The sequence below is a fragment of the Lissotriton vulgaris genome, chromosome 5 (assembly GCF_964263255.1).
Source record: "Lissotriton vulgaris chromosome 5, aLisVul1.2, whole genome shotgun sequence".
Lineage (NCBI taxonomy): Eukaryota > Metazoa > Chordata > Amphibia > Caudata > Salamandridae > Lissotriton > Lissotriton vulgaris.
This window is the reverse complement of record NC_141693.1, coordinates 1,480,095,340-1,480,123,260: the sequence shown is the minus strand read 5'-3', so window position 1 is coordinate 1,480,123,260 and position 27,921 is coordinate 1,480,095,340. Positions and strand designations below refer to the sequence as shown.

The window sequence follows — 27,921 nt, the reverse complement described above, 5'->3', positions numbered from 1 at the left end:
GGGTACTGCAAATACTGTGCTTTTGAATTTGACACAATTTCCAATCATTTTGTTTTCATTACACTATTATTCTATGTCCTCAAAGCTATGTTGCATAACGACACTGCTATGTGACAAAAGTGCATTATTATCAGTGCAGTATTGCTCTTGTAAGAAGTAGGTTTCCACCCAGAACATTGCAGGAGGTAACAGCACAGTTTGCTTTAGAACCAAGTCCGCAACAGGTTTGACAAGTCTACCAACATTCTCTGCTCACAGTGACTGTACAAAGCAGTTCAGATCTGCTCTCTTTCAAGAGGCAGACCCAAGTTTAAGGTTTCACATGGTTCTCAGTAGAGGGCTCACCTTGCCTTTGGCATTGCCTGTGTAGATATACTCTCCACGCCGGTCAAAGGATGCCACCACATTCAGATCAGAATCATCATCCACAGGAAGGACCACATGCTGGGAATCAGAAAGTGTCAGCATCACTGGAGCAGATTTCATGGGGCAAACCAGTACTCTGTTTCTGAGGTAGACAAGAAAGAACTGTTAGATACTGGCTTCTTTTCCAGAAATTCACTATTACCCAAGGGCTGATCCCTCAAACATCAACTAACCCTCACGTCTCCATACTTCTGCACCCAATTCTTTGCCAGGCCCATAATCCCATACTGATTGGTTCCACTGCACTCCCAAACCCTGCCCTACACTATCTGCCAGCTAATATTACAGAACGTGTATTTGTAAATCGCACAGTCACAAGTCGCATTTAGGCACCAAATTACTGATGTGCATTGTTACCCAACTCAATGTGACTAATTTTATCGAAATCCAAAGGATAAACTCTGAGTGGACTCGTCAAGATTAAAACCTATGACCAGGAGGACAAGTACAGATTCCTGCCAAGGCTGCCTGAGAACATTGAGCAATTAAACTAGCTGTAAGACAAAATTCACTACACTATACTTACCCAGTAATCCTTCAACATTTTGTGTGGATTACCATGTATTGTTTGGTGGATTACTTATTTGGAACTCCATGAGCTCCAGTGTTCTGCTTCGAGAGACAAGGATGAAACTAATCGAAGGCCCTGGAATTTGGTGTTTGCTTGTAAGCAGTAACCATGACATGCAATCTGCACTTGATTTTCTTCAGGAGGCACACAAACATTTTGTACTGTATCCATAACTTTGCACCTGTGCCAAAAACTCAACGGTTGAGCTCTAAGTCCCTTCATTTGACGTAAGCTAAAACCAAAATAAAGTCAAAACACCTTATCAAGGGCAATGAAGGGCTTTGTTCCGGACTACCCAAGTAATTTAGGAATCAATGAAACTTAGACACACAAGTTTTTCAAACACTTTCTACCATTTGACGGCCTGATAAACAAATATTTGCAACAGGTTCACACCGATATGAATTTCAGAACAATCAGAACACTTTATGGCACTGTATCTCAGATACATTGACTTGGATCAAGAAGAGACACTGTGATGTTTGTTTATATAGCAGACATAAGAGGCTGGGACATTGATCCATGGTGCAGGCGTCTTTCTAATCGCATTAGGTTTTTTTTTCTGTTCATGAAGGTTGTTATCGCTATAATTTGCTTAATAATGTGGCAAAAAGTAACAGCAACGTTTACTGAATTAGCTTTGCTAACTAAGACTAAGTTTGTGTGGTTGTACCTCAGCCCACTGTAAAACATCCTCTGCAAAAATCACTTTGCATGTTAAAATATGGTACAGGGCATGTACCATAATGATTATCATCATTTATTTTCGGTATTCAGCTTGCAGTTGAAGCTAGGAGGGCGGGGCTGGGCTCCCCGCGTTACAGTGGGAGAAGTGGTGGCAGCCACTAAAGTGCGCATGATGGTTTGGTCGGCCATCTTGGGCCGCCAAAGCGTCATGCGTACTCTGCATGTCCTCCATGCCACAGCCTGCCAGCCCCTGTCTGACCACCGATCCATGGCTTTCAAACAAATCACAACACTGCTGTAAGGCAGCATTGTGATTGGTCTTGGGATTCTGGGAGTTTATGTGCTTCCTGCGGACAGAGGAAAAAGAGGCGGCGGCAGGTGGTCGGTGGTAAAGGCAAGTGCTTTTTATTTTTATTATTTCCCACCCTATCACTCCTTACTCCACCCCTGTTCGGTAGCAGCCGCTATTGCATGCAACCTCGATTGGATTAATCTCCTTTCATCTCTTGACCTCACTATCAATTGTATAACATACACAAGCTCATTACTTTACTTCCCCAGGATGTTGCAATTTGCTCTTCTCGCCTTCTCAATTTCTGTGTGATGACCTGCCTCCTTTGTAGCTAACAATACTACAAACTTCTACTAAGAAATCATATTGTCTACAATGACCGGTAGGAAAATCCCTTGAAATGCGCAATCAACGATTCAATATGGTCTCTTGAGTTACCGGTAATCACAGCTGTTTAAGTCATTCAGACTCAGTGCCGTCGTAATTCAGGCTCTCCTCCTGACCCAGGTCCTGTGGCTATTTCAATACTGCTCATTTCCAGGCTCTCTCATTTCCCATGCTATCAGTCTCCTTCAGGTTGGTCCATTAGACTCCTGAAAGGAGTGTCATTGCCCCTCTTCTAAAAAGAAAAGTGGATCTAGAACCAGGTGACCTAAAACACTACAGGCCAATTACTCGTTTACTCACCCTTTCACAAATTATCGAACAGCATCTAGCTAAATGGTTGGCCAACAGTCTCGAAGCCACAGGGATCTTGCACTGGAAACAAGCAGTTTGTCGCATGAGGCACACTACAGGAGTGCGATTAGTTGCCATTCATAACATTGAACCATTTGCTGTTGAAGTGAAAGTCCCAAGGTAATATAGTAAAGAAGTATGTATTAGTATCATAGGCTGTAAAGGTAATGCAACGTCAGCTTATCTATGTCCCTGCGACAGCACCCGTAGAACACTCCCAACAGAGGAATCTTCCCTCAGATTTTCCAAGCACTAGTGGGAAAATGCCCTCCTGCCAAGAAGGAGAGCCTCTAAGAGGAGGAGGGTGTGTCGCATGTGAATCTATGAAAAACACCAATACTGGAGAATGAGAGTTAGCGCTAAGTAACAAGTTCTTTCTGCTGTATTGGGGTATTTTTCATAGATTCACAAGCTTGAATCAGACTAGTTAGCAGTGCAATACTTAAACATTAAAATAATACATAAATATGACAGCGGTTGGTGGGTACAACATTGTACATTGTGTGGTAAAATGCTCACATTATTGGAAAAGATGCCAAAGTACCGCTTAACCCAAGGCTGTTTCAGTGCTCTGCGCCCAATCCAGACAATAATGCTGGGTGAAAGTGTGCCTGCTCTTCCAGGTTGCAGCACATCATATCATTTCAATGGGGACCCCAGCAAATCAAGCCGCCGTTGCAGGACTGCTCTTGTAGTGTGTGCTGCAGTTTTCCGTCTTAAAGGTCTGCCTGCCTTAGAATGACAGAATTGTATGGCTGTTGAAGTCTACCTTGCTATGGTGGGCTCGTACACTGGTCCACCTTTGTTAATGTTTCCTTAGGCCACAAAAAAATTATCTGTAGTACGAATATGCTTTGTGCGATGTACGTAAAACGTTAAGAACCTCTTGAGGATTGGGAAAGAAAGTCTTTAGCATAACTGGTTGATTGAGAACAAAATCCGTGGGAACCGTCAGTATGAATTTGGTTCAGTCCGAAGAATTACCATGCTATCTTTGAATAGTAAAACGGGTTCCTTAAAAGTGAATGCTTGGAGTTTGCTCACTCTTCTAGTGGAAATAAAAGCTAGCAGGAATGCCACCTTCCAAGTAATAATAGGTAACTGCGCCTACAAGGAATTTTATTCAGTACATTAAAATCAAATCATTCAAGTCAATTACTTTGTTGTTAAGCTCCAGCTGGTAGCTAACAAGTGAACAATCTAAACATCAATTAAATAAATGTTAACAAGACTTATCTGTAATAAACAATTTTAGACACGGGTGTGAATCTCTCAAAATTTAAACAAATTTTATGTGAACAAACTGAAAAGTGGTACATAAATTTATAACAAAACACCATGAAATAGGTTAATAAATAATATTCAAAAACTGAGGCCTTCAAATCATGCGTGTATACATCTATTCCAAAGTAATACAATAGTCAATGAATAAGTCCAGAAAAAACAGAGAACAATTCCTTGAGTCAAAAAATGCTGGAAAAGTAGATGGACTTGTCAACGTTTCCGTCTTTGTGGCATAAATGTCAGTTGGACCATCTTCAGGACGAAGAGTAGAGTATAACAATAGTCCCTTAAATCTGGTCAAGCACACATGTTGAACCAGGCGAATCACAACTATTAAAAAAGGGGTTCCAGGTCACACACTCCGGAAAGAGCTTTGGTAAATTCCTCAACGACAGAGAGCTAATCCATTGTATGCAATCCAAAGGGATTTGCTGTTGATTGCTGCTCGCTTCCGTCGAACAAAGCAAATGGGCCAAGCCTCCTCACTCGTACCGCTGTCACTGTCCAAGAAAGGAACTTTAGCTCTGCCCTGTGGATAGGTTCAAATGGACTTTTGATCAATTGTGATAGTACAGTGTTAAGCTGCCATGTAGGTGGCTGTGACTTTATTGGATGATATGCTCTGAATAGTCCTTTAAGAAATTGGACGATTAATCTGAGACCACAAGGAAGAAAACCTCAAGGTTTGCCTGTACCTTGAAATAGCAGCTAAATGCACTTTAATAGATGAATGCGCCAGACCAATCTGGCTGGAGATAGGAAATATGGCAACACCTGTTCTGGAGGCGATGTGATAGGATGTACATTCGATTTTTCGTACCACAGACAAAATCGTTTCCATATGTTTTGTTGATAAAGGCAGCTTTGGCCTATGCAAAGATACTCTTACAATCCTCTGGAATAGCTAGGTGCTGGAGCTTATGGTGTTCACGAGCCAGGCTGATAAATGCAGAAAAATTGTGCCTGGATGAAGGACCTGCTTGTGGCGCAGTGGCCAGGGTGACTGACGCCGGACGCTGGGGATCACGGTTCGATCCCCGGCACTGGCGACAGGGGTCTGCCCAGCACCATGTGACGCTGGGCAATATCTTGCTTAATCTTCCAGACGGCGCCCAGCGCCGGGAAAACCTATTGGTAGCTATGCGCTTTATAAATACAGGATTATTTATTATTATTTATATATTATTGACAACAAGTCCACCAGCAGCTTCAGTTCAGTGGTCCTCTAACAACAAGAGAAGCTTCGTAAACCAGTGTTGCCTGGGTCATCGTGGAGCAATGAGTATTAACCGGCATGGTTCCCTGTTCTTTTTCCTGAGAAGCCTGGGAACAAGAGGGATTGGGTGGGAGGACTGGGGAGAAGAGTGAGTACAAGGTCCGGAGCACTGCATCAAAAAGGAATTCCCCCAGACCCTTTTTGCCGGTACCTACTGGCGTAAAAACAGCTTTTCTTGTTCTCCACAGATGCGAAACGATCCAGTTTGGGCTTGCCCCATCATTGAAATATGGCGTCCAGAACGAGTTGGTTCAGGTCCCATTCGTGACAACTTTGGGTCGTTCTGTTCAAGCTACCGGCTAGAAAGTTGTGCTCTTCTGGAAGATGTTCTGCTCTCATGATCACTTGATGTTGTAGCGCCCATTACCAGATAGTTTGAGATTCTTGAGAAAGAACGTTTGATCTTGTAACTAGCTTTCTGCATACTTGTCGTGTTGTCTGTTCTTATCAACAAGGATGACCCCCTGAATTCTCTGCAAGGCTTGGAGAGCCAGTGAGATAGCGCTGAGCTCCATGAAGCGGATATGCATCCTGGACTGTTTTGGAGTCCATTTGTCCTGAATTTGAAGGTCTTGTAAGTTAGCTCCCCACCCTTCTAGAGAAGCATTTGTTGTAGTAACGTACTCCGAAATGGGAGGATGGAATGATAGTACTGCAAAGAGATTGCCGGAGCTTGTCCACCAAGGAAGAGCGGTTTTCATCACTGGGGTGATCTGAATGATATTGTCGAATTGCCCTTTCACTTGGAGCTACTGTGCATCAAGTTCTTCTTGGATAGGTCACATTTTAAGACGAGCTTGAGGAACTAGGAGAATGGCTGATGACATTATGCCGAGTAGAGACTTGGCCAGGCAAACTGAAGCGCACTTTCTTTTTGAAAGAGAGCGGGCTAGTAAGGAAGGTTTTGGTTACCTGTCTACGGACAAGAATGTCTTGTCTAACAATGAGTCTAGTGTTGCTCCCAGAAAGGTTATTCTTTTTGAAGGACAAAGGACAGATTTTTGGAAGTTGGCGTGAGCCCCAGGGTTTGAAAGAGTTGAAGACACGTGGAAGTATCCCTCGATGCTTGCTGGAAGGATGGAGAATTTATTAGCCAATCGTCGAGATACAGGAAATTTGAAGGCATTTTTGGCGTTGGTGGGCCACCACGGGGCAAGACATTTTGTAAATTTCTGGGGTGCCAGGCACTGTGTATCTGAAGAATCTGCGATGCCTTGGGTGGATGGGAACATGGAAATAGGCATTTTGGAGATGGAGGCTGGTTAGAAAATCTCAGCAGTTGAGAAGGAAGAGAATTTCCTAGAGGGTCATCACACGGAAATATAGCTTCTTCAGGTACTTGCTGAGTTTCCGGAGATCCAGAATGGGGCACCAAAAAATGGGAGTAAAACCCCTTTCCTATCTGAGAGTGTGGTACATGATCTATGGCCCCTTTGAACAAGATAGCCAATAGCTCCTTGCAAAGGGGATGAAGGTGAGATGGGAGGAATTTTGTAGGTGGAGTATGAGATGAAACCTGAATGAACGCAAGGGTATGGTCATACGCGATTAGGTCTAGGACCCATTTCTCCATTGATGTAGGTATTGGGAAATTCGGGCTTAGAATAGGCTGCTGACGTCAGTGCTCGACAAGTCTGATGCTGTTGATAGACGAGCTGAAAGGGCTGCTGCTAAGACTGGTTGATATTTCTGGTTTCCTTCTCAATAAGAGTATGTTGCTCAACCACAAGCTCTGTGAAAAGGGTTCTTACGGAACTGGCGAGTTCCTAGGGATCGAGCTGTCTCAGTGTCAGACTTTATAGCCTGTAGTGTGTCATCAACATTCTTATCGAATAAAGAAACGCAGAAGGGTGTATCGAGGATTTTAATTTGAACTCCAGGTTGGAATGATGTGGCTTTGAGCCAACCCTGGCGATGAAGGACAGCTGATCCTGCCAATTGCCAGAAACCTATGGATACAATGTCCATTGCGCAGTCAATTATTTCAGCTGCTGATCTTTTGCCTGCCTGCCTGCAAGATCGTTTATCTTCAGCTTTTTTGTCTTCTGACAAGAAATCTAAGTATGTGTGATGTCCAACTACAGTTGGTGATCATATCACCTCAGAACAGCCAGAGAATTTGCTCCACGGACAGTTGTACCTGACATTATTGTAAATCTCTAACAATTTTATCAAGGCGCCTGCCCTCCCTGTCAGGCGGAGTAGAGATTGGGGTGGATCAGAGTAGTGCAGCTTGGGTAATAACTGAATCAGGTTTTTGATGTCCTTTTTGATGTCCTATCAAACAGGCAAGCAAATCCTCTGATGTCTTATATTTTTTGACAATCCTAGCAAGACCAGCAGTGGCAATGGCAGTGGCAGTGGCAATGGCTGATGTCTTCATTATTTTCACTCCATCCTCCAAAATATTGACACTGATAAGGCGTCTTGACGCGGACAGCAGAACAAGTAGAAGTACCACAAAGATATTATAATCTACAACTGGTATTGCTCCAACAGTTTTTCTGGATCGCTCTTTGAAATCATACAGAAAGCCATCAGACTGTTTGACAGACTGTTTGACAGTGATGGGGAGCTGGAAACATTTACACGCTCTCGCCATTAGCATAAGAAAACCACCAATATCTTCCATTGGAGAATCTACTTGATTGTGCTGGTGAAGGTGGAGGGATAAGGTAATCACTCCATTCGTTGGTAACAGTTTGATTGTCTTATTTCACCTTCTTCTCTATCCCAGTCATCAGCATCATCTGTAGTAGATGGATTCTCCAAAGAGACATGGGGATGCAAGATTGTGGCGTCATTCTTGGAGTAGGTGGAGGAAGCATGTGGTCCAGTGACTTGGGTGCAAACATAGATTACACTGCAGGTGGTTGTTACGCTTCAGCTGGTGTAGAAAAGCGCTTGTAGTTATCCTGAAGCAAGATTCGCAGATCTTGCACTAAAGCAACAGGAACCTGAAACTGGACCTTGCCTAGTGGTGGTGGTGGAGGAGCATATTGATGGTACTGCACCACATATTGATAAACCTGATAAACAGGTTCATAATAATCCTCTTCATCTGAATACTTCAAGTGCAACTCCAAAGGGCTGTGAGCTGCACCAAACAGACCTTGATTCTTGCCCTCTGAATCTTCAAGATCCAACAAGTGGCTGGGTGGTAGTGGGGATACCATACTAGGAGATGTGCATTCAGGATGAAACCTTTCTGGAGATGGTAAAAGTCTTGTTGACGAGGTAGTTGACGGCAGCGTTGATGGTGTGGTCAAACCTAACATTGGTGGCCTCTTCTGTTTCAATCTCGACAACAACAATGAGGACTTCTCCAGAGGCCGTCGTCAACAGGGGTTCTAACACGGATGTGGTAGTCTTCGACATCGTCGACGGAGTGGGCATTGTCAACATGAAAGTCATTGACGGCATGGTTATCAACAGTGAGTATCAACGGTTTGCCAGCTGTAGTCAATATCTTGATCTTAGGTGCCATTGAGGATGATTACGATAGCGTTGATGTAGTCGACTACGTTTTGTTTTGCAAGCTAGGTTGCTCTTTTTTTAAACCAATTCAGAGGAGGATCTAGGTTTCAATGGCAGCGCTGTAGATGGAGTTGAAGGCTCAGATTTAGAGTCTATGGAAGTCCTTTATGTGCAGATCGTTGGTGGGTCTTTGTAAAGGCTTTCTTGCTTCTTTGAGGGGACTCATGGAGAGACCTTTCCCTCTGGAGGTCTGTGAGGAAGTAGAACATTCACTACTTTCCACCTCAGAAACGACGGCACTTTTAGACTACAGTTTCTGCAACCATAGTAAAAGCCTTTCCTCACAGTCGGATGGTTTTAGCAGAAAAGTTTTGCATATTTTGTAGTCGCTCACCTTGAGGGATGGATGAAAGCAATAAATACAGTCTTTATGTGGATCTTTAGAATGAAGCATTTTCTTAGTAGAGATGGCATAAGGTCTAAAGAGTCCTTTCTTGGCAAGTTCTGACATACTGGAACAGTGTGAAATCTATTTGGAAATCACCACAGCTGAAGAACTGAGCAGAGCTTAGGGAGACCCCATCGCACACGACATGCGGTGAAAATCTGAGGGAAGATGCCTCTGCTGGGAGTGTCCAAAGGGTGCTGTCATCTGATTGGTTATTGCTCAACTTTGGTCCTCTTTTAAAAAGGACATGGGTAGGCTAGTAAGCTGACTTTGCATTACCTACAGCCTATTATACCGATACATACTGCTTTACAATGGTACAGTGGGACTCCAACTTCTACGACAGGGAATGATTCAAGCATGTGAATTTATGAAAGATACCCCAATACTGAAGAACACAAGCAAGTTGACCACACCATTATTGCTGATCGTATGACAATACCGGGTCTATTAGGCCAATCTCTCAAATAAATCAGATCCCTTTGCACTAATTGCAGCCAGGAAGTCTCATTCAACCCTGCTGTCCACCGAATCATGCACACTTTTTACTCTAAAGAAAAGATGACAAGAATTGGAGTTCTCCAGCGTCTCAGATCTCTGACTAATTCTAGTTAAAGTTTATGTACAGGTCACAAGGGAGCTTTTTAGGAACTTTCATTTTCAGGTACTGTCCTACAGAGGTGACACTGCTTTTGAGTGTAGAAAACATCTCTTAGATATCATAACCGCCCTTCAAAGGTAGTTATAAGGATGTACAGGTTCCAACTTCCTTAAACGAAATGGCAACAAAACCAAAATTTTGATCCTTAGTGAAGATCACTTGGTTTGGTCTGACAACTTGTGGCCAGACTCCACGTGAAACCAGCCTGTTCCTGCTCCCAATGTGAGAAATCTGGGAGTCTGTGTTGATCATGAGCTGTTGTTTGACGGCCACATTCATAAGCTCTGTTTTCAGCTATTTCATTCCCTGAAAAAGATCTTGCTATTTCTTCCTTCAGAGTTGCATTCCTTTGCAGTTGGTTCCCTGATCACTTTTTCACAAGGATTACTATTAACATATTTTTTCTTGGTCTCAGTCAACTCAACACACTACAGGGAATCCAGAGATCATGATAGTATAGTTAGCTGCATTTCAGAAGATATTTGATCACGTGCCTGATGCCTGCTGTATGATACACTGGCTTCCGGTAAAGCAATGCATCCACTTTCAGTTCCTCTATATCAATCACTGTGCCTCCTTCTCTTAGCTTAAAATTCCCCAATACAAAAAAAGGACAATGCAGACCAAACTCTGGAACATCCCCGATCAGTCTAGATCCAACTTTGCACTATTTCGCAAAAAGCTCAATACCTTCCTGTTTTGCTAACCTCTTCAGTCGTCATCTATTTCTGGGTGGCTTTTTTGCCTCGATCTCCCTGTTGTTCTTTTCCTAGTTGCAAGATTTTGCTGGGCTACCGTCTACACTGAAGAAATAAATGACTAAATAAAGTGAAACATAGGGTTCTCAAAATGTCCCTCTTGCCTCCGAAAACAATTCCCTCATTTTAAAGTCCCCCCCCCTTTATACATGATGCATTTCACACAGGCATATCTGCGAGCAACAAGAGAGCGGAGAAGCACATTCCATTTCGCACTGAATTCCAATTTTTATAAACATAAGTCTAAAATAAACCTCTATGATTGTCTGCAACAAAGGCACTTACTGGTCTCTAGGATGAAACTGGACTTTTAGGATGGGAGAGGGGAATCGGAATCGCTGATCGCAGTCTCCAGACAGCACATCCCAGAGAGACACAATGTTATCTGTGGATGCACTGACTAATTTGTGACCATCACGACTCCAGCTGAAAGTGAAAAAAATAAAACTTCTGCATACAATCTTTGACAAACAATTTCTGAGAAGCTAAATACAGCAGTCAAACAGGCTTAAGGGTAAATTATTAGGCTTTACACACAGGACTTCAAAAGATCTAGAAAAAGAAAAAGTTATTCCAATGACTGATAACCCCTGCCTTGTAATTATGCTTCTTCTGCTCTCAAGAACACCAGAACTCATACTCCCTGTGCTATGTTGTTAACATCAAAGTGTGTCAGATAATCACTTTATCTTTTTGAGTCTTTCTTTTCCTAAATTGAAAGCGAACTCCAGCACCATTTACATAACTGGGTATTTAGATTATTTATTTTCCTCTGCTTTATTGTGACCTACGAAAAGGCCGCATCCTGCCCATCTCTACCAAAGTTTTCATTTTTTTTAAAAATTCTGTCAGGCATTGTTATTACATTGTGTATGAAGCTTTACATGCAGTAAGGAATAAAATCAACAATGAATAGTCATTGTATGTATAATCTTTTGTCAATCTTAGTAATCAGGAGTGCATCAGGACACACACAGGTGCCACATGTCATAACCTGTTTGAATCCTTAATTTGCATAAGGCACACCATTTATGTAATTTTACGCACTTCAGAAGTTTCACCATTTATGCTAACTGTACTTGCTCACATTTATTTTCACAGAAATTGTGAAATAGCTAAATAAAAAAAATAGAACTGAAAAAAACAAATCTGCTTCAATTCCTATCCCTCGCCTGTACTGTCACTGCTGACAACTTCCTTTGCTTCTTATATACCCATTTCTCCCTCTCTCTATTTCTGTTTTCATGGTTCCTCATGGCACTTCTTCCGACCCAGTTTTTACTTCTATTCCTTTTAAAGCTTTCTACCTACTTCTCTCTCTATCTTCACTTCTGTACCCCTCCAGCTTTGGTCCCGTTCCCATACTCTGTCCATTTGAACTTCAAAGGATTAATAAGACTATTGTTCAGGATATGACCTCAATGCGGCATAAGCATTTAAGGCCTCTTCCTGCTATCCCCATCCTTATTCCAGGACACTCAGGACTCTTATCACGCATTCAGACTGTTCTTTCTATGAATTTCCTTGAAACCTTTTAACATATTCGAACTTGCATACCTAGCCCTGCCTCTTAATCGATCTTTTATCTTTACACTGTGCCCCACAATTATGCCCACCTCAGGGTTGAAGAACACATTGTTACTGGTGATCTATAACATACCAAACCAGCAAAAACAAATAAGCAGCACTGTCCACATGTAGATAACCTGATGGCTAGGTGCATAAGTTACTAAATCCCACTACTAATTGGACATGCTGGATTAACACATGGTGATTTGAAACATCTGTTTCTACAAAATGCTAACAGTGAAATGAAAAGGCATTTGCACGCAACAATTTTGTGGATAAAAAAACATGGTCTCCCTATTTAACTATTTTTAGGTCTCGACTATTTTATCACGTAAGTGATAAATAGACGAGAGTATTGAGGGCCAAATAAGCTCTGAAACCAACGGCAGATTTGCCACAGTTCATGTGCTCCGTGCGCGTGCACAAACCAGCTACGTTACAAACCACCATTTGTCTGTCAGTGCCTCACACACTTCAAAGGCTCCGCTCCCCGCCCCCCCCCCCGCCTGCACATCGCACTCGCCTACTTCCCCTCCCACCTCCCACGGCCGCTCTTCTCATTCACGCGCTCTGCAGGTCACCATTTGCCAGCATGTGTTCACCGCCCTGTTTGCTGCCAAACTCGTCTCCTCTCTTCTCTGTCGCTTCAGGTACTTCCTCCCTCCCCCTTTCCTGCCCGTTTTCTCTCGCTCCTATCTCTTCTCCCCCTGTCCTCTCCTCATTGTTTTTAAGCCCCTCTTTCCTGCACCCTTCCTTTCTTCGCTCGTATTAGGTTTTTTTTTCTCTTTGCTTGCATTTCACTTTCTCAATTTTTTTTTGCTTTAAGCTTGTTTTTCTATTGCACTTCTCCGCCATCTGTCTTTTCTCACGGTGTGATGCTGGCTTTCACAGCATGCCAAGCTGCTGCGTGCCTCCCTTCTACATTAACTGGCTCCTGTCTCTTCACCGACCACTTTGGCGATCGGCGTCCTGAAGCAGCAGGAAGAACAGTGTAAAACACAGATAATTAGGCCCACACGCACCCTGAAACACATGCGAGTGAAGCCACCGCCCTTCCAAGAACACTCCCTGTGCCCTGTGGGTTTTACTTAAGGTTTTTTTCCCATTTTCTGCGCGGTTGGTGGTTTGCATTAACTGCAGGAGTGTGTAGTGTGCTGGCATCCCGCCTTACAGGCACCAATCATGCTCCAGGAGATAGAGTGCTTTACTACGTAAAAATGCATCCATTAAAGGGAGAGGCGGAAATGTTTTGTGGGAAGGGCTAGGAGCGCACTTAGGCTGCACGGCTTTCTTTTCTATGCATGCGCCCGAATGTAACATTTTGTTTCAGATTTATTTAAATCATGGCAGCTGTTTCCAGACCCTGCAAAATCGTCACTTCTACATGCGAACCCAGTCCACCTTGAAGAACAGACACCCACTGGCTCCCGTCTGGGTACATTACCTCACCGTATCTTTTTTGCGGTGCTCCTCAGCTCAGGGAATTCCCTCTCTCGCATGTCTCTCCACACCACCTCACACCCTCTTCTCAGTCTAACTCTCTCTCGCCTTAGGACACCCCCACACTTCAGTTCAGATTATCACGCAACCTCTGGTGCTTGCCACCCCTTCCTCCCCATCTATGCAGACACCCCCATGCTGACCTCCCACCGCAGACGTCTCCTCCCTCACAGTCCACACCACCTCCACTTCACACACTAACATTCAGAGCTTGGTTTCTTTTAGAGGGTGGCAAAAATGCAGCTCATCCCCTGCTGCTTTGACCATTGTCACACAGCTCTTCTCTCTTAGCACGGCGGCTCCTTAACTCAGCTCCTTGGCTGCTCCACCTTTACAGACACCCAGAGACCCTGTCTGCCATTGTACCTCTTGGCAAATGACGAGCGCTGTCAAAGGCAGTAGGGTCTAGCTTGTAAATAACCATGCTAAGTTAGGGGTGTGTGAGGAGCACTCCAGTTTCTCTATTTTTTCAGAATAAAACAATCGGTGCTGCGGCTAGTGAGGGGAGTCACTCCATGTTTGATAATATGGATTATGACGGGTTTACAAGCCCATCTAGTCGCGCACTGTTCACTTGGTGTAATACACCTTCAACAGTGTTTTGAAAACATTCCACTTGACTCTATACCATATAATAGTTTCTTGTTTTAATGCATAATTCACTTTGTTATGGTTTTCAATACTTTTTTCAGTCGATATTATTCAATTCATCATATCAACGAATACATCATATAATTCTCTATTACTTTTGAATGACCTTATACAATGCTCATTTCATTAAATTTTTGACAACACAGTTTCATAGCACTGCCCAATGCATTTCGGTACTCAGTGGTACCTTCATCAGGGGCCAAGCTGAAAAAATAAAAGATAAGAAAGTGTGAGTCTGGTGGTGTTGTGGGGACGCCCGTGGGTGTGATGTAATAAGTTTCCTAACTCATACCTGTGTGGGTAGTTCGCTGCGCCTAGAGGTTGGAAACAAAAATGTATATATGTGTATATTCAATGCATGCAAGACTAATATCCAACTTCATAACAAAAGCTGCGTGTAACTATAAATTCATGAGCTTACCACGTTCCTTCACTGTGTTTACTGTTGATAAGCTGCCAGAATGAAATAATAAATATGATAAACTCTCCCATCTTTCTGCACTTTAGTATGACTACTGATAATCTATTATGTATTTAAACACCATATTTCACCAACATACCTGAGAGGCTGCCAAAGTGTTTGCAATCCCTGCAAAATATATGGTCTTTGTCACAATCATCTCAGTGCCAGATATTCATGTATTAAAAATTACCGAACTGCGACGGGCACATACCTCAGTACTTTCGATGCCCGATCTACAAAATAAGCGAGAACAACGCTATCACTGCCCGTCACTATTTCCAAAATGCTCAAACTGCTAATTAGTCCGCGCCAATTCCGCGGTTACCTGTACTCGACGTCCTGCCCGCTTATACAATCCCGGTGTTCTCTCAATTCAATCCGTGGTAACCGCCATTGCAGTCCTGCTTATACAGCGTGATCGTCACTATCGCGTCTTAGAAATCGATAACGGACTCTTCAAAAATACGCTAGTCTCACTGTTAGCGTACTTGGTCGCCATTTTAAACTGGGGCAAATCTTCACCAAATGCTCTCCACATTATAAGTTATTTATTAAAACTCACCCTGCTGACCGTAATTCTAGTGCTAGCGCACAAAAAAAAACCTCAAACTCTTTCTATTGTAAATCAATGCTGATGACAATCTAAGAATTACTATCGGAGTGTCCAAATCAGGGGTGCTGTTTAATGTGTTGTTGTATGGTATATGTTGATGTTGTGCGATCATTCGACATGATTTACAAATAGTGTGCGATTATCAGTGATGTACTCAATAGTGTATGATTTGAATGCTGAGTTGTTATGGGATGTTTATCAAGATGACATATCAATCACATCATACATGGGTACAATAATAATACACGTAATATCCTACTAAGATCATCACTTAGACACTGATTAGGTATTTACATCACATTATTATGTAGGGATGATTTCAAAACAAATTCATAAATCATGATGATTATGAGCTGTAAACCATAATTGAAACTCTGCATATTGTTTGCCAAGATGAAATACCAATCACATCATGTATGGATATAGTAATACACATAATATCCTGCTCAAATCAAGCACTTAAAAACTAATTAGGTATTTACAATACATTATTGTATGGAGATGACATCAGAACATATTTGTAAGTCATGATAAATCTGAGCTATAAACTGTAATTAGAACTCTGCCTGTTAACACGCTGTCAAGTCAAGTACTTCACAATAACCATTGTGTTTAAGGTACTATGACATATGATGCTATTCACCCAAAAACATTTTATGCTACTAACGTCCTGTGATGTTATGTTTAAAGAGAACACGATAAGTCATAGCGAAACTTATTACATCACACCCACGGGCGTCCACACAACACCACCAGACTCACACTTTCTTATCTTTTATTTTTTCAGCTTGGCCCCTGATGAAAGTACCACTGAGTACCGAAATGCATTGGGCAGTGCTATGAAACTGTGCTGTCAAAAATGTAATGAAATGAGCATTGTATAATGTCATTCAAAAGTAATAGAGAATTATATGATGTATTCGTTGATATGATGAATTGATTAATATCGACTGAAAAAAGTATTTAAAACCATAACAAAGTGAATTATGCATTAAAACAAGAAACTGTTATATGGTATAGAGTCAAGTGGAATGTTTTCAAAATATTGTTGAAGGTGTATTACACCAAGTGAACAGTGCGCAACTAGACGGGCTTGTAAACCCGTCATAATCCATATTGTAAATAACCATGCCAGAAATATTAGCTTTATCAGTACTTATGTATTGTTCACATTAATCAAACGTTCACTTTTCTCCTACTCGCTGAAGCGTGACGTCAGCAGCTTCTAGTTTTGATTAAAAAGTTAACTCTTCTGTCTTGTTAGAACAGAGCCCTCCGTTTTAGAGGCGTACACTGGTTAAACTGAAGGCGAGTAGAGTTGGTACCATTGTGTGAGCATGAAGACATGCGCACATCTTTATGGAGCAGTATATCTGCTTGAACTCTGGTTACTTCATGGCGGGACCAGCGTCTTGTGTAACGCCAAAGAGGCATCCGGCCTGTCTCTCAGAAACTCAGGAATCTGAACACACCTGATTTAAAAAAAAAAAAAAAAAACAGTTGCTACAAAACTGATTGTTTTGTTTGTTTAAAAAATATAAATAAAAGCATTTGCTACACGTTAGTTGCTTTTTGCTTGTCTGGTTTACTCCCTTGGTGGTTTCGTTCTACCTGATCAATGCATCACATACCAGCATTTCGCTCCTTATAGTTTTCAATTCCTCAGCTTTTCCTAAGAACTGCTGTTGCCAGTTGGATTGTGCGCTCTCAGAAATGTAGAACAACTTAACCTACATTTCGTTGTTTGACCTAGCAAAAAAGATTAACAGGTCTGCAAGTAAGGAAAGTAGAATGAGAGAAAGATTAAGTATGTGCATGCTTTACGTGTGTGTGCGCCTGCACTCTGGTTAAACACATTTTCTTAGCGATCACCTCAGCTGTTGATGAGACCACGGCAGTTTCCACAGTTAAGTCGCTCTTAGCAATTTGAAATTAAAATGCAGACACTGACTGCATAGTGATATTGTAATGTTATTTTCTTCAGTGGGTTTTGGTGTCTGCAGCAGTCTAGTATGTCCTAGCCAGTGATATGTTGTGTTTCAGTTTCTGACACATACTTCTAACAAGCATTTACAATGCAATGGTCTCGGCAATATTATAGGTAGAGCTATTGGCATTGCTCATTCTTTTTTTTTGTATCCCTAAATAAATGGCATTGTCATTTATATTGGCAATAGCTTAATTGCTTGCATATGCGAGACCTATTGCATTAGCAGAGAGAGAGTGAGGTAGTGAGATAGAGAGAGAGTGAGGTAGTGAAATAGAGAGAGAGTGATGTAGTGAGAGAGAGTGTGAGGTAGATAGAGAGTGTGAGGTAGATAGAGAGTGAGGTAGTGAGAGACCGAGAGAGTGAGGTAGTGAAAGAGTGAGGTAGTGAGGGAGAGGGATGTTCTGAGGTAGTGAGATAGAAACAGAGAGCGAGGTTGTGATGTAGTGAGAGAGAGAGAGTGAGGTAGTGAAAGAGAGTGAAAGTGAGTTAGTGAGATAGAAAGAGAGAGAGTGAGGTAGTGAGATAGAGCGAGAGTGAGGTGGTGAGTTAGAGAGAGTGAGAGAGTGAAGTTGTGAGGTAGTGAGAGAGAGTGATTGAGTGCTTTGTAAAAAATGTCTTAAAAGATATCCAACATCATTCGCACGCAAAAGGAGCATAAAAAGATTTTTTTGTTAATAAAAAAATGGTAGTCACAAATAGAAATCCACAGACTGCTCAGCGAGTAGAATAGTTTTTTTGTGCAAAGCTTCTCTTTTTATAGCTTTTTTCCTCTCTGTGCTGCTGGTTTGCTTGGGCGTCGTCTGGCTGCTCCGCCTGACGGAATTGTCAGGTTATCTTTTATTCACGGGAGAAAACACACCGGGCTGTTTAAATCAAGCCAGGCAGGGGGTCGGGCCTGCCTTTCTCACAGGCAGCGGGAATGCCAGGAATTAGAGACATCAAAAACATGCAACAGATGGAATGAGAAAGTAAAAGAGGGAAAACAGTGAAAATGGAAAAAAAAAAAAAAAAAAGAACGTGCACAAGTGAGATATTAAGGCACGAGTGTATGGGGGTGAATAAAAAAAGCATGAGGTTGAATCGAGACTATGTAGTCTGCCTTCTTCGTATTCGGCCCCTCTGATATTCGTATCTCTGGCCGTGGCCTTCTGAGTCAAACTTAGAGCTCTGGCACTGATTGTTTTACAAATCAGGCACTGAGATGCAGCAAAACATCAACATGGGGAGACACCTTCTTTGAGAGACCAAGACACGGGAGATACAAACACGGAGAAACAAATAACACAGGGAGATGCTGACATGGGGATACACTGACAAGACAGAGAACGCTCTGGGGAACCTCAGGAAAGACCCAGTACAACACTAGCAGACATAGTGAGACTCAAAACAGCACTGGGGATACTTCGAGACGACATGGGGGCATCATGAGATGAAAGCACTGGAGAGAAACACAGGATGTCACCAAGTACCCGATTACGTGCCAGGTGTAGCGGTATTCCTGGGTGAAATACACACCACCCGATCACGATAGGCCTTGAGCTTCTACATCCAGATGTTCCAGGTGAGGGGACACCGGACATATTTTACTGGTTCGAAAAACCCTCTTGTAAAATGACGTGGATTTGGATGCACGCGGAGCCAGGCCTGGATGCCGGGTCCCGTCTGACCCCTTCCTATAGCTTGACGAGGGAGCATGGAATGCCCCCCTGCCCGCCCGCCACTGCCTGCTGTGCCCGTGGACATCGTCCGCATCGCCCACCCTGCACCACATCCACCGCTCCCAGTTACCACCTGTAACAAGCGAGTGGTAAACGTGAGCAGTAATACTCATGGGATTAGGGATTGCCTGACAATTTCACATGGAAAATCATGGTCCGCACTGTTAATTCTCAATCCACGGGGATTCACTTTTAATTAGAGCCGTGTTACTGCACAGCGCTGGTGAGGTGTTACCACACAGTACCGGTGTTTACAGGAAACTAGTTTGCACTCTAGGGACATTTTCATCCTCATGTTATCAGGTCAAATGTAGACATGGACACTGGGAAACTAAAGGGACCAGGGATACTGGAAGACTGGGACGAGGCAAACACAGACCAAGGGAGATATATACGGAGGGACACATGGGGGACACCGAGCATGCAGTGAGACACGGGCTCGGGAGGACACTGAAGAGACGTGGAATACAGAGGAGACTAAGACATGGCAATAACTAAGGAGTCAGGATAGTTCAACTCTGACCCTTTACCGAATTTAACTGCGATCAACAATCGCTTAGGTCACACCAAATGAGATTACAGGAACTGGATCTCCCTTTTGGTACCGGAGATTTCAGCAGCCTGGGACACTGAACTATATCCCTTGGCAGGTTACACCTCCTTGCCCCTCCCCACCTAGCCTAGCATGTTACACATGCCAGACTCTGACATCTGCAGAATACATTCAATACACTTTACTTGCAACAACTGTAGATTCTGGCCTCCCATCTTTCGCCAGTCACGGGTACATTCAACAGCCTGAGGTCCAATAACTACCATTATACTCACTCCAACCTCAGCAGGAAGACTCTGCCCATATCCAGTTCAAATTTTACCTCCTGCACCCAAGCAGTCACTGCTCATCGTCCATAGCAATAAGTTCTGCGCCCCTATCCCAGCAATCACAACTCTATGGCCCAGGCCTCAGCAGTCATTGCTCTCTCAATCTAAAACCAGCAATCTTGGTCCGTTAGCTAGAGACGTCCCCACTATTCCATCACTGCTCACAACAGGCAATCCCCTTGTCCCTCACAACAGCATGAAGTGCTCGTCCTGCATGCCCGGCCAGCAACCACGGCTCTCACAGAGGTCAGCCACCGCAGCTGACTCTTCCTGAACCGCCATTGTTTATTCCATGCCTGTCACTCGCCTCAGCAGTCAGCATTAACCCTGGAGTGGCCAAGTTTCCCTCACTAGCCCCCGTCACCAGCGCAAGCCACCAAAACCATCACACACCCAGCAGAACACCAACCACTGCTGTGTGCAGAGAGGCCGGGCAGCCACCGTTCTCCTACGCCCCACCACTCAAACCTCAGCATTCCTGCTCCACCCCCGAGCAGAAGCACCCCCTTACCACGCAGCCCCCCGGAACAGTGCTCCTAGCTTCAACTGTTACCGAGCTGCCCTCGCTCGACCCTGTAACCGCTCTGTCCTCGCCAATCAAGCCTTTTATTGTGCAATCACTAACAAACAGACAAAAAAAAGCAAAGGTCTATTTACAGAGCAGACTTGGATGTCTGACGTATGAAGAAAAAAAATTGTATGAGGCAGCAAATTACAAAGAAGTAAAGCGCTTCCTCAATAGTTGGTGTAATGTGCGAGTGATGATACAGACCATTTCTTAACCAGCAACGACAACGAAGACAGACTAAAGGCATAAGCTATGTAATTATGTTCCATAAATAGGGTGCCTGGTAGCTGTCAGTGGCATACACGCCCCTCTTTCAGAATTCCGTGCCACATACTGCATGTGCAGAAAACCTTGAATTGTGTAAGCGTCTGAAGCAATGCGGGCAATGAGCCCTTGCCACTACGTGCAGCGGTGACCTCTCTAAATGTCAGCAATGTGAACGTAAGGGGCAAGGCCAGTGCCCGCTACCCTCACATCGGTACACCTCCCTGCAAAACGGGTTGTACCTGGGGATTGTGCTTTCTTACTGTATGTCGATGACCTCTCTAAATGTCAGCAATGCGAACATAAGGGGCAAGGCCAGTGCCCGCTACCCTCACATCGGTACACCTCCCTGCAAAATGGGTTGTACCTGGGGATTGTGCTTTCTTACTGTATGTCGATGACCTCTCTAAATGTCAGCAATGCGAACGTAAGGGGCAAGGCCAGTGACCGCTACCCTCACATCGGTACACCTCCCTGCAAAACGGGTTATACCTGGGTATTGTGCTTTCTTACTGTATGTCGATAACAATGTAAATTGACCACTCAGGCCACAAACAATCCCGGTGCTGAGGCCACGCCCTCTGCAGATCCACCTGGGTTCCCCCTGAGCACAGCCTTTTGCCACATCTCCCTCTGGGTGCTCTACAAACATAGCAAACTGTCTCCCTAGTTATTCCCCCTGAGCCCCTCCTCACACCCTAGGCACCTCGCCGAAGCACCCCAGACCAATACCTGCATCCCCAAACACCTCCCTGTAGGTGTACAAACACCTCCCTGTAGGTGTACAGGCACTCGCTTCCTTTTCTGTCGTCTATGCTCTCCCGGGATACTGCACCGCCCCGGCCCCTTCGTGATCTACTGTCGCTTGTTCTTTCCAGCCGTGCCAGCGGGTACACTTGAGCCCTTGCCCACACCTATGCACTACCAGTGAACCCCTGGCTTCTCGCTTCCTTGTCTGCGACTTCTCGGACAGGTGGATGTTGGCCTCTGCGGCCGGCAATGAAACCTCTTCCGGGCCAGGGGCTCACCTGCATCCCGGGCACCTGCACTGCCACAGGGGAGTGCGCCATGGCGGCGGTGTGTTTCTACGGCCCTCAGCTCCTCGGCAGCGCGGTCACTCCAAGCCCATGCTCCGCCGAGCGACAGGGCCTACGGTGCGGGGCCTTGGGCCTGCGCTCCCCGGCTTCTTCGACCTCGGGCAGGGCCTGCTTCCACAGCCTCTCCGGCCTGCGGCAGGGACGGTTCGGGTCCCTCCGGTGCCTCCTTCCGTGCGGCCAGGCAGCGTCAGACGAGGCCGGGCACTCCCCCTCCTGTGCTGACTGCGGCGGGCTTAGAGCGTCATGTCTGCGGCAGCACCTCAACCCTCGCGGTGTCAGGAAGCCGAAAACGAAGGTGTCTGAACGGTGGGGAGGAGTCGTCCGGCCACAGGCTTCAAACAAGCTAGAGGCCTGGCGCTTGGACGTCACTCGCTGAGCCCGGCACAGTGCTTGGTCCCGCCCCTCCGCCAGAGCCACCGAGCGCGACCCTGCTCAGCGCTCCGGAGCACGATCCCTGCCTCCCAAAACCGACAAACACCCGCCTTTCGACTCACACAACTGCAGATCTTCCGCCACCCAGCCCCCGATCTAAGCCTACCACGAAGCCCTCGTTTTCTGAGCTTGGAACCGCCTCGTTTCGCAACAAAATGGCAAAGCCAATAGTCAGTTCACGGGGGCTGCCTGCGGCCCCGAGAGCGGAGGAATGCGAGCCCAGGAGCGCCGCCGAGCTAGAGCAAAACTTACCTAAAGTGGCAGCGGGCTGCCTCATGTCCTCTCACGGCCAGACGAGCCAAACAATGGCGGACACAAGCTTCGTTTTTTTTTCGGATTTGGGGGCGTGTTCGGTGTTCAAAAGTAGGCGTGGCCAAAAAGTGGAAAGAAGAACACCGAACACACCTCCAAATCCGAAAAGGACGGAGCCTATTCGGAGGGACGGCTCTCTCCTCCAATGGCTGGCCTCCGTTTAGGAAGCCAGCCAATGGGAGAGAGCCAAAAACAGAGGCGGGACTAATCGTACTACTAAGAGTCATTAAATCTCAAAAAAGAGAACCGGATAGTACCTCAACCTAAAAAATAAGTTATTAACCACTTTTATTCCTACTACAGAGTGTAAGAAGGGCTCACTATTCAAGTGGGCATACAACTGTAGCACGTGAGCCTGTAATGCGTGCATGAAAGCATCATTCTGTCTCTTGTTGTTTATCAAGCTTAATAGCAAACACAATCTCGTCTAAAAATAAATATGCAGCTATATAAAACCGATTCTGTAGCTTCATAAGAAAAATATATATTTATAGAACAGCCCAGTGTGCAATGCGAGGTTTGGAAGGCCTTTTCTTCGCTCGTCAGGGAATATAAATATCCATATAGAGGACCGGGTGCAGTGTGAGCGTTTGCTCACTAAAGCATTATTTGGTTGGCCCACAAAACGTGCTAAACGTTAATGAATATGAAGCTGAGAGTTTACACACAACCACACACACAACACCAACACAAACACACACATAACCACACGTCAGTGCACACTTTCACCAGGCACAAACACCAACAGCTGTCAGTGCACGCTTTCACCTGGCACAAACACCACCAGCGGTCAGTGCACACTTTCAACAGGCACACACACCACCAGCCGCCAGTGCACGCTTTCATCGGGAACAAACACCACTAGCCGTCAGTGCACGCTTTCACCAGGCACACACCACCAGCCTTCAATGCACACTTCACCAGGCACACACACCACCAGCCGTCAGTGCACGCTTCCATCAGGCACACACCACCAGCAGTCAGTGCACGCTTCAACCAGGCATGCACACCACCAGCCGTCAGTGCACGCTTCCACCAGGCACACACACCACCAGCCGGCAGTGCACACTTCCACCAGGCACACACACCACCAGCCGTCAGTGCACGCTTCCACCAGGCACACACACCACCAGCCATCAGTGCACAATTTCTACAAGCACACTCACCACCAGCCATCAGTGCACACATCAATTGTTAACGCATCCACAATTAACTATTGTATCAATCGCAGTATAGCTCACTTTACTTTTAAACATATTAATCTAAAGCGCAGCTTGCCACCATTGCAACAAAAATAAATACAAATTTTTTTGGCCTACAATTTATAGACTTTTGTTGCAATTGATGTTGCAATATTTAGCAATACCAATAACTCAAACTTAATTAATGCGAGACCTATTGCATTGCAAATGCTTGTTTAATCACTTTTATGAACAGTCTATAGATAGAACAAAAGTTCTTAAGATCAATAAAAAACATTTTTAACTCATCGGCAAAGACCAATATGTCTCATGCTTCAATACGTTTTACAGATGTTGTGCAGCAACGGGGGAAAGAAGAAAAAAACGCACTGACACAATGCATGTGCACGCCAGTAGAATGACGCAATGTTCACTACAGAGGGCTTAGAGCCCGCCCATTGCATATCATTGGTTGGCTTTATATTCAATACCATTTCCTTGCTACTTTTAGGTCAAAGCGTGCCGGCTTCACTTCCTCTTAGTGAGTTTGTCTTAGTAAGAAAAAATATGAGTCAGCCACTCAAAATGACAGTAAAGAGGGTATGCTCCAAGGGAGGGGAAATTCACAGGAAGAGGTGGGCAAGCCATTGATTAAGAAGCTAGCAGTGGTCAACCAATTGTAAACAACAAGCAGTATGTTATTTGTATGTCCACAATAGGTCTATCGCAACCAGACAGCTTGTGATGTCCGATGAGACAGACCTAAAAGATTACAGAATTTGAAAAACTCAGTCCAATCTTGCAGAAAAAACAGTAAATGTATGTTTTTTGTTACAAGGGCATGCATCCTACAGTTTTCCTACACATGTAGAAAAACATTAAAATACCCAAAATATCCTTTTAAAAACTAGAGACCACAGACACACGTTGATAATTTTTTAGACAACTGCTGTGTTTTTTTCCAGGTATGTGAAAGTGAAACTTACAACTTTTTTTATGTGGAAATCCTCCCCCATAGACCCTTCTTTAGTTGTTCCCCCCAATATTTCATTTTGTTGCAGCAGCCCAATTGGTTCTTTAAAGATGTAATACTAAAAGAACATTTCAATATCTATCCAATCTCAGCCTTATGGACCCCATGCACTAAAAAATTAAGTTTACTGGATGGTGACTGCTAAACTCACAGACTAGTGCTCAGTCCCTAATTCACGGTACCAACCCTGTCAGCCCCAATCGCAGACATCAGAGTACACAGTGCTTACCAGAGTGAGCAGACAGGGTGGATGTGCGCACTTATGATTTTAGCAATTCCACGAGTTAGAAAATCCCATATGACAATGCGGCCATCATTGCACCCAACCGCCAGAAGGGTGCCCCACCGGTTAAAGGTGCACGTAAGGGCCATGCTGATACAATCCAGGGTGCCATCTGCCTCCTGAGGGAATAAGAAATCACCATTAACACACATAGCAGGGATAGCCATGTTACACTAATCATCTGCTCAGCGTAGAACTGTGGGAGAATATTCCTATTGTTACAGAAAGACTCCAACTGATCCTAAAAACGAACAGAATTCAAATTCCCCAATTATAAGCGCATAATCATTCTATTAACTGTTAATTAAAAGGTCAGGAACATGCAGTCAGCAAAGAACCCCATGAGCACAGCCAACAACACATACTTTTGTTGTTCGTGTAAAACAGAAGTACAGAAAATACATTTAGCAATATTGGCAATGGTAGAATATGAAGCATGGGCCCATGATTTAATGCATGACGACTGTTCTACTTGTTAGTAAGCATCATACCTTTAGGATTACACGCAGTTTATCCACTAAATGTCATAGGTTTAGCAACAAAAACCATGCTGCTTCATTGTGTTTTTAGGGTTCGCCTAGAGACGCAGCGCATGCGTGCTGCTCGCCTAGGCGAGCTCTATTGTTGCTGCTTTCTTGCCGAAGGGAGACAGAACCGGTTACGCGCCCGGACACGTGATGTGCACGGCACGCGCTCGGACACACGATGCGCACGTGCATTGCACACGCATGCGATGTACACGTGCACGGCGCGCGCCCGGACACGCGATATGCCCGTGCAAATCGCGTGTCCGGGCGCGTAACATATTCTGTCTCCCTTCGTTTGAGCACAACCCTCCTACCCCGCGCTTTCACAGCGACAGCTTGTTTAGGTCTGCTTGGGAACGCAGCGGTCTTTAAACTCTTTGTGAGGGTAAACCCCCTTCAGGAATTGCTCTGAGATTTTCTCAATGACATCTTTGATTAGCCAAGATAAGATTAAATTTCACACACATGCATTTCATTATCTGATGTATTATTTCGCTTTCAACTAAGTGGTTCCATTTCAATGTATGAAATACTATTTTACATGTGAAATGTACACTCAATCACACTTTTGCCACATTACATTTTTTATCTAAAAGATAACATATTTAAAAAAGCTATACCTTTTTCTTATCTTTTTAATTCTCTTCTCTGTACTCTAGTTCAAGTCTAATTCATACTTGCTTCGTGCACACGCTTGCATACACTCAATATTTATTTACCAGAATATTATAAGCAGGCTTGTTAACCTCTGTGCTTTTATGGATATTATAATATTTCTCAATTTGAGTGCATGCTTAATGTTTTTATTTTTGGACAGGTTTCACTTAACCTCTTCGATGTGAGTCAAATTCCACAGCAGTGCGGGCAAATTTGACTTGTGCGCAGATTGGATGGCCCCCGGCCGCCCGACTCACACACCCAACGTGACGGAAGGTGTTAATTTATCTTGAAGAAGCTTTTAATATTATGGTTTGCTGCACTTCCCTTGTTGAAAAGCTTCACAATACTCATTTTTGCCCCTGGCCACCTATTTATGGTTCTGAGACTATTTTGTAGTCTGGAGAATGAATGGGTGTTATTTATGTCTATACTTCGGTTCTGCTGGCAAAATAGGTTGTCCCTTTTATTTATTTATTTTATTTATTTATAGAGTTTTATATAGCGCATACGTGACCATTGGGTATCAGAGCGCTTTACAGTTACCGGAGGTAGGTTTGAGATACAGCTTGTATAGCAAAGCTTTTCACATTGACATGAGGTAGGTTTGAGATACAGCTTGTATAGCAGCATTAACCTATATATATATATAATATTCCTGTACATGTCTATCTTCTCGGTATCAAATAATTTTTTGGAACTGATTATTGTACAGGTGTAACAGTATTTCTATACAAATGGTTCTGATGTGTCTTTTTCCGTGATTTCTACATCAAAAACGAGTCCCAGGTAGTACAGTACCGTTGAAGATTATTCTCAGCATAACTGGTGACTTTATCTTTACATACATTGTTGTTCTGTGTTGGTAACACCTATATCACGGTGCTGGTGATGAACAGTCTTGCCTACGGAAGGAACTTGCTCATTAGGAAGATCTTCGCTTCCCTCTTGAATGTTGCCATGTTTGGAGATTTTCCTAATGTTTGGTGGGAGTGGGTTCCAGATTTTTATCTGTAGTCTGACAGCTTTAGGGAAATGGCTCTTCTTACTCTGCAAGCCCCGGCCTCTTTTACTCTTTTACTCTCCGATTAGTCCTGTTGGTGCTATTGGTATTGGTACTGGGGAAAGCACTGGGCAAACTCTATATTTTAGAGGACTGCCCATAGCAGAGCCTTGTCAGTAGGTTCATGAGCACTGTGTCGGCAGGCTTCAGGGAACGGTGGGCCAAGAAGGGAGCTACATCCAAGGCCTGGCCACATCAGACGGGTAATATATTTTTTTATAACTTCTAGAGCAACACTAAAAAACTGATTTGTAGAGCGTGATAGCTACCCTCAGGTGTCCTAGCGCTAACAGATGATGTGAGGAAGAGAGATGAACCGGGAGGCTAATCGGGTGGTGGGAAGAGCAGGGTCTTTAGGTGCTTACGGAAAGATGATAAGTTGGGTTCTGCACGCAGGTGGACGGGAAGGGAGTTCCATAGCCTAGAGGCATTGAGTGAGAAGGCTCGGCCTCCACATCTAGCCTTATTAATCTTAGGAACTGTCAACAGAAAAGAGGTTG

General features: G+C 44.2%; 1 protein-coding gene across 4 annotated transcripts in view; it reads right to left on the bottom strand.

Annotated features, from left to right (window-relative positions):
* Positions 1–27,921, bottom strand: part of RBBP5 (RB binding protein 5, histone lysine methyltransferase complex subunit) — a 225,494-nt gene that overhangs the window by 164,933 nt on the left and 32,640 nt on the right. For all 4 annotated transcript variants that reach the window (XM_086923451.1, XM_086923453.1, XM_086923450.1 and 1 more), the window contains exons 3-5: positions 25,121–25,293; positions 10,904–11,044; positions 346–508 (exon numbers count right to left, since the gene is read on the bottom strand). In XM_086923451.1, coding sequence (XP_086779577.1) covers positions 346–508; positions 10,904–11,044; positions 25,121–25,293 — 477 coding nt within the window. The remainder of the gene's footprint in view (positions 1–345; positions 509–10,903; positions 11,045–25,120; positions 25,294–27,921) is intronic.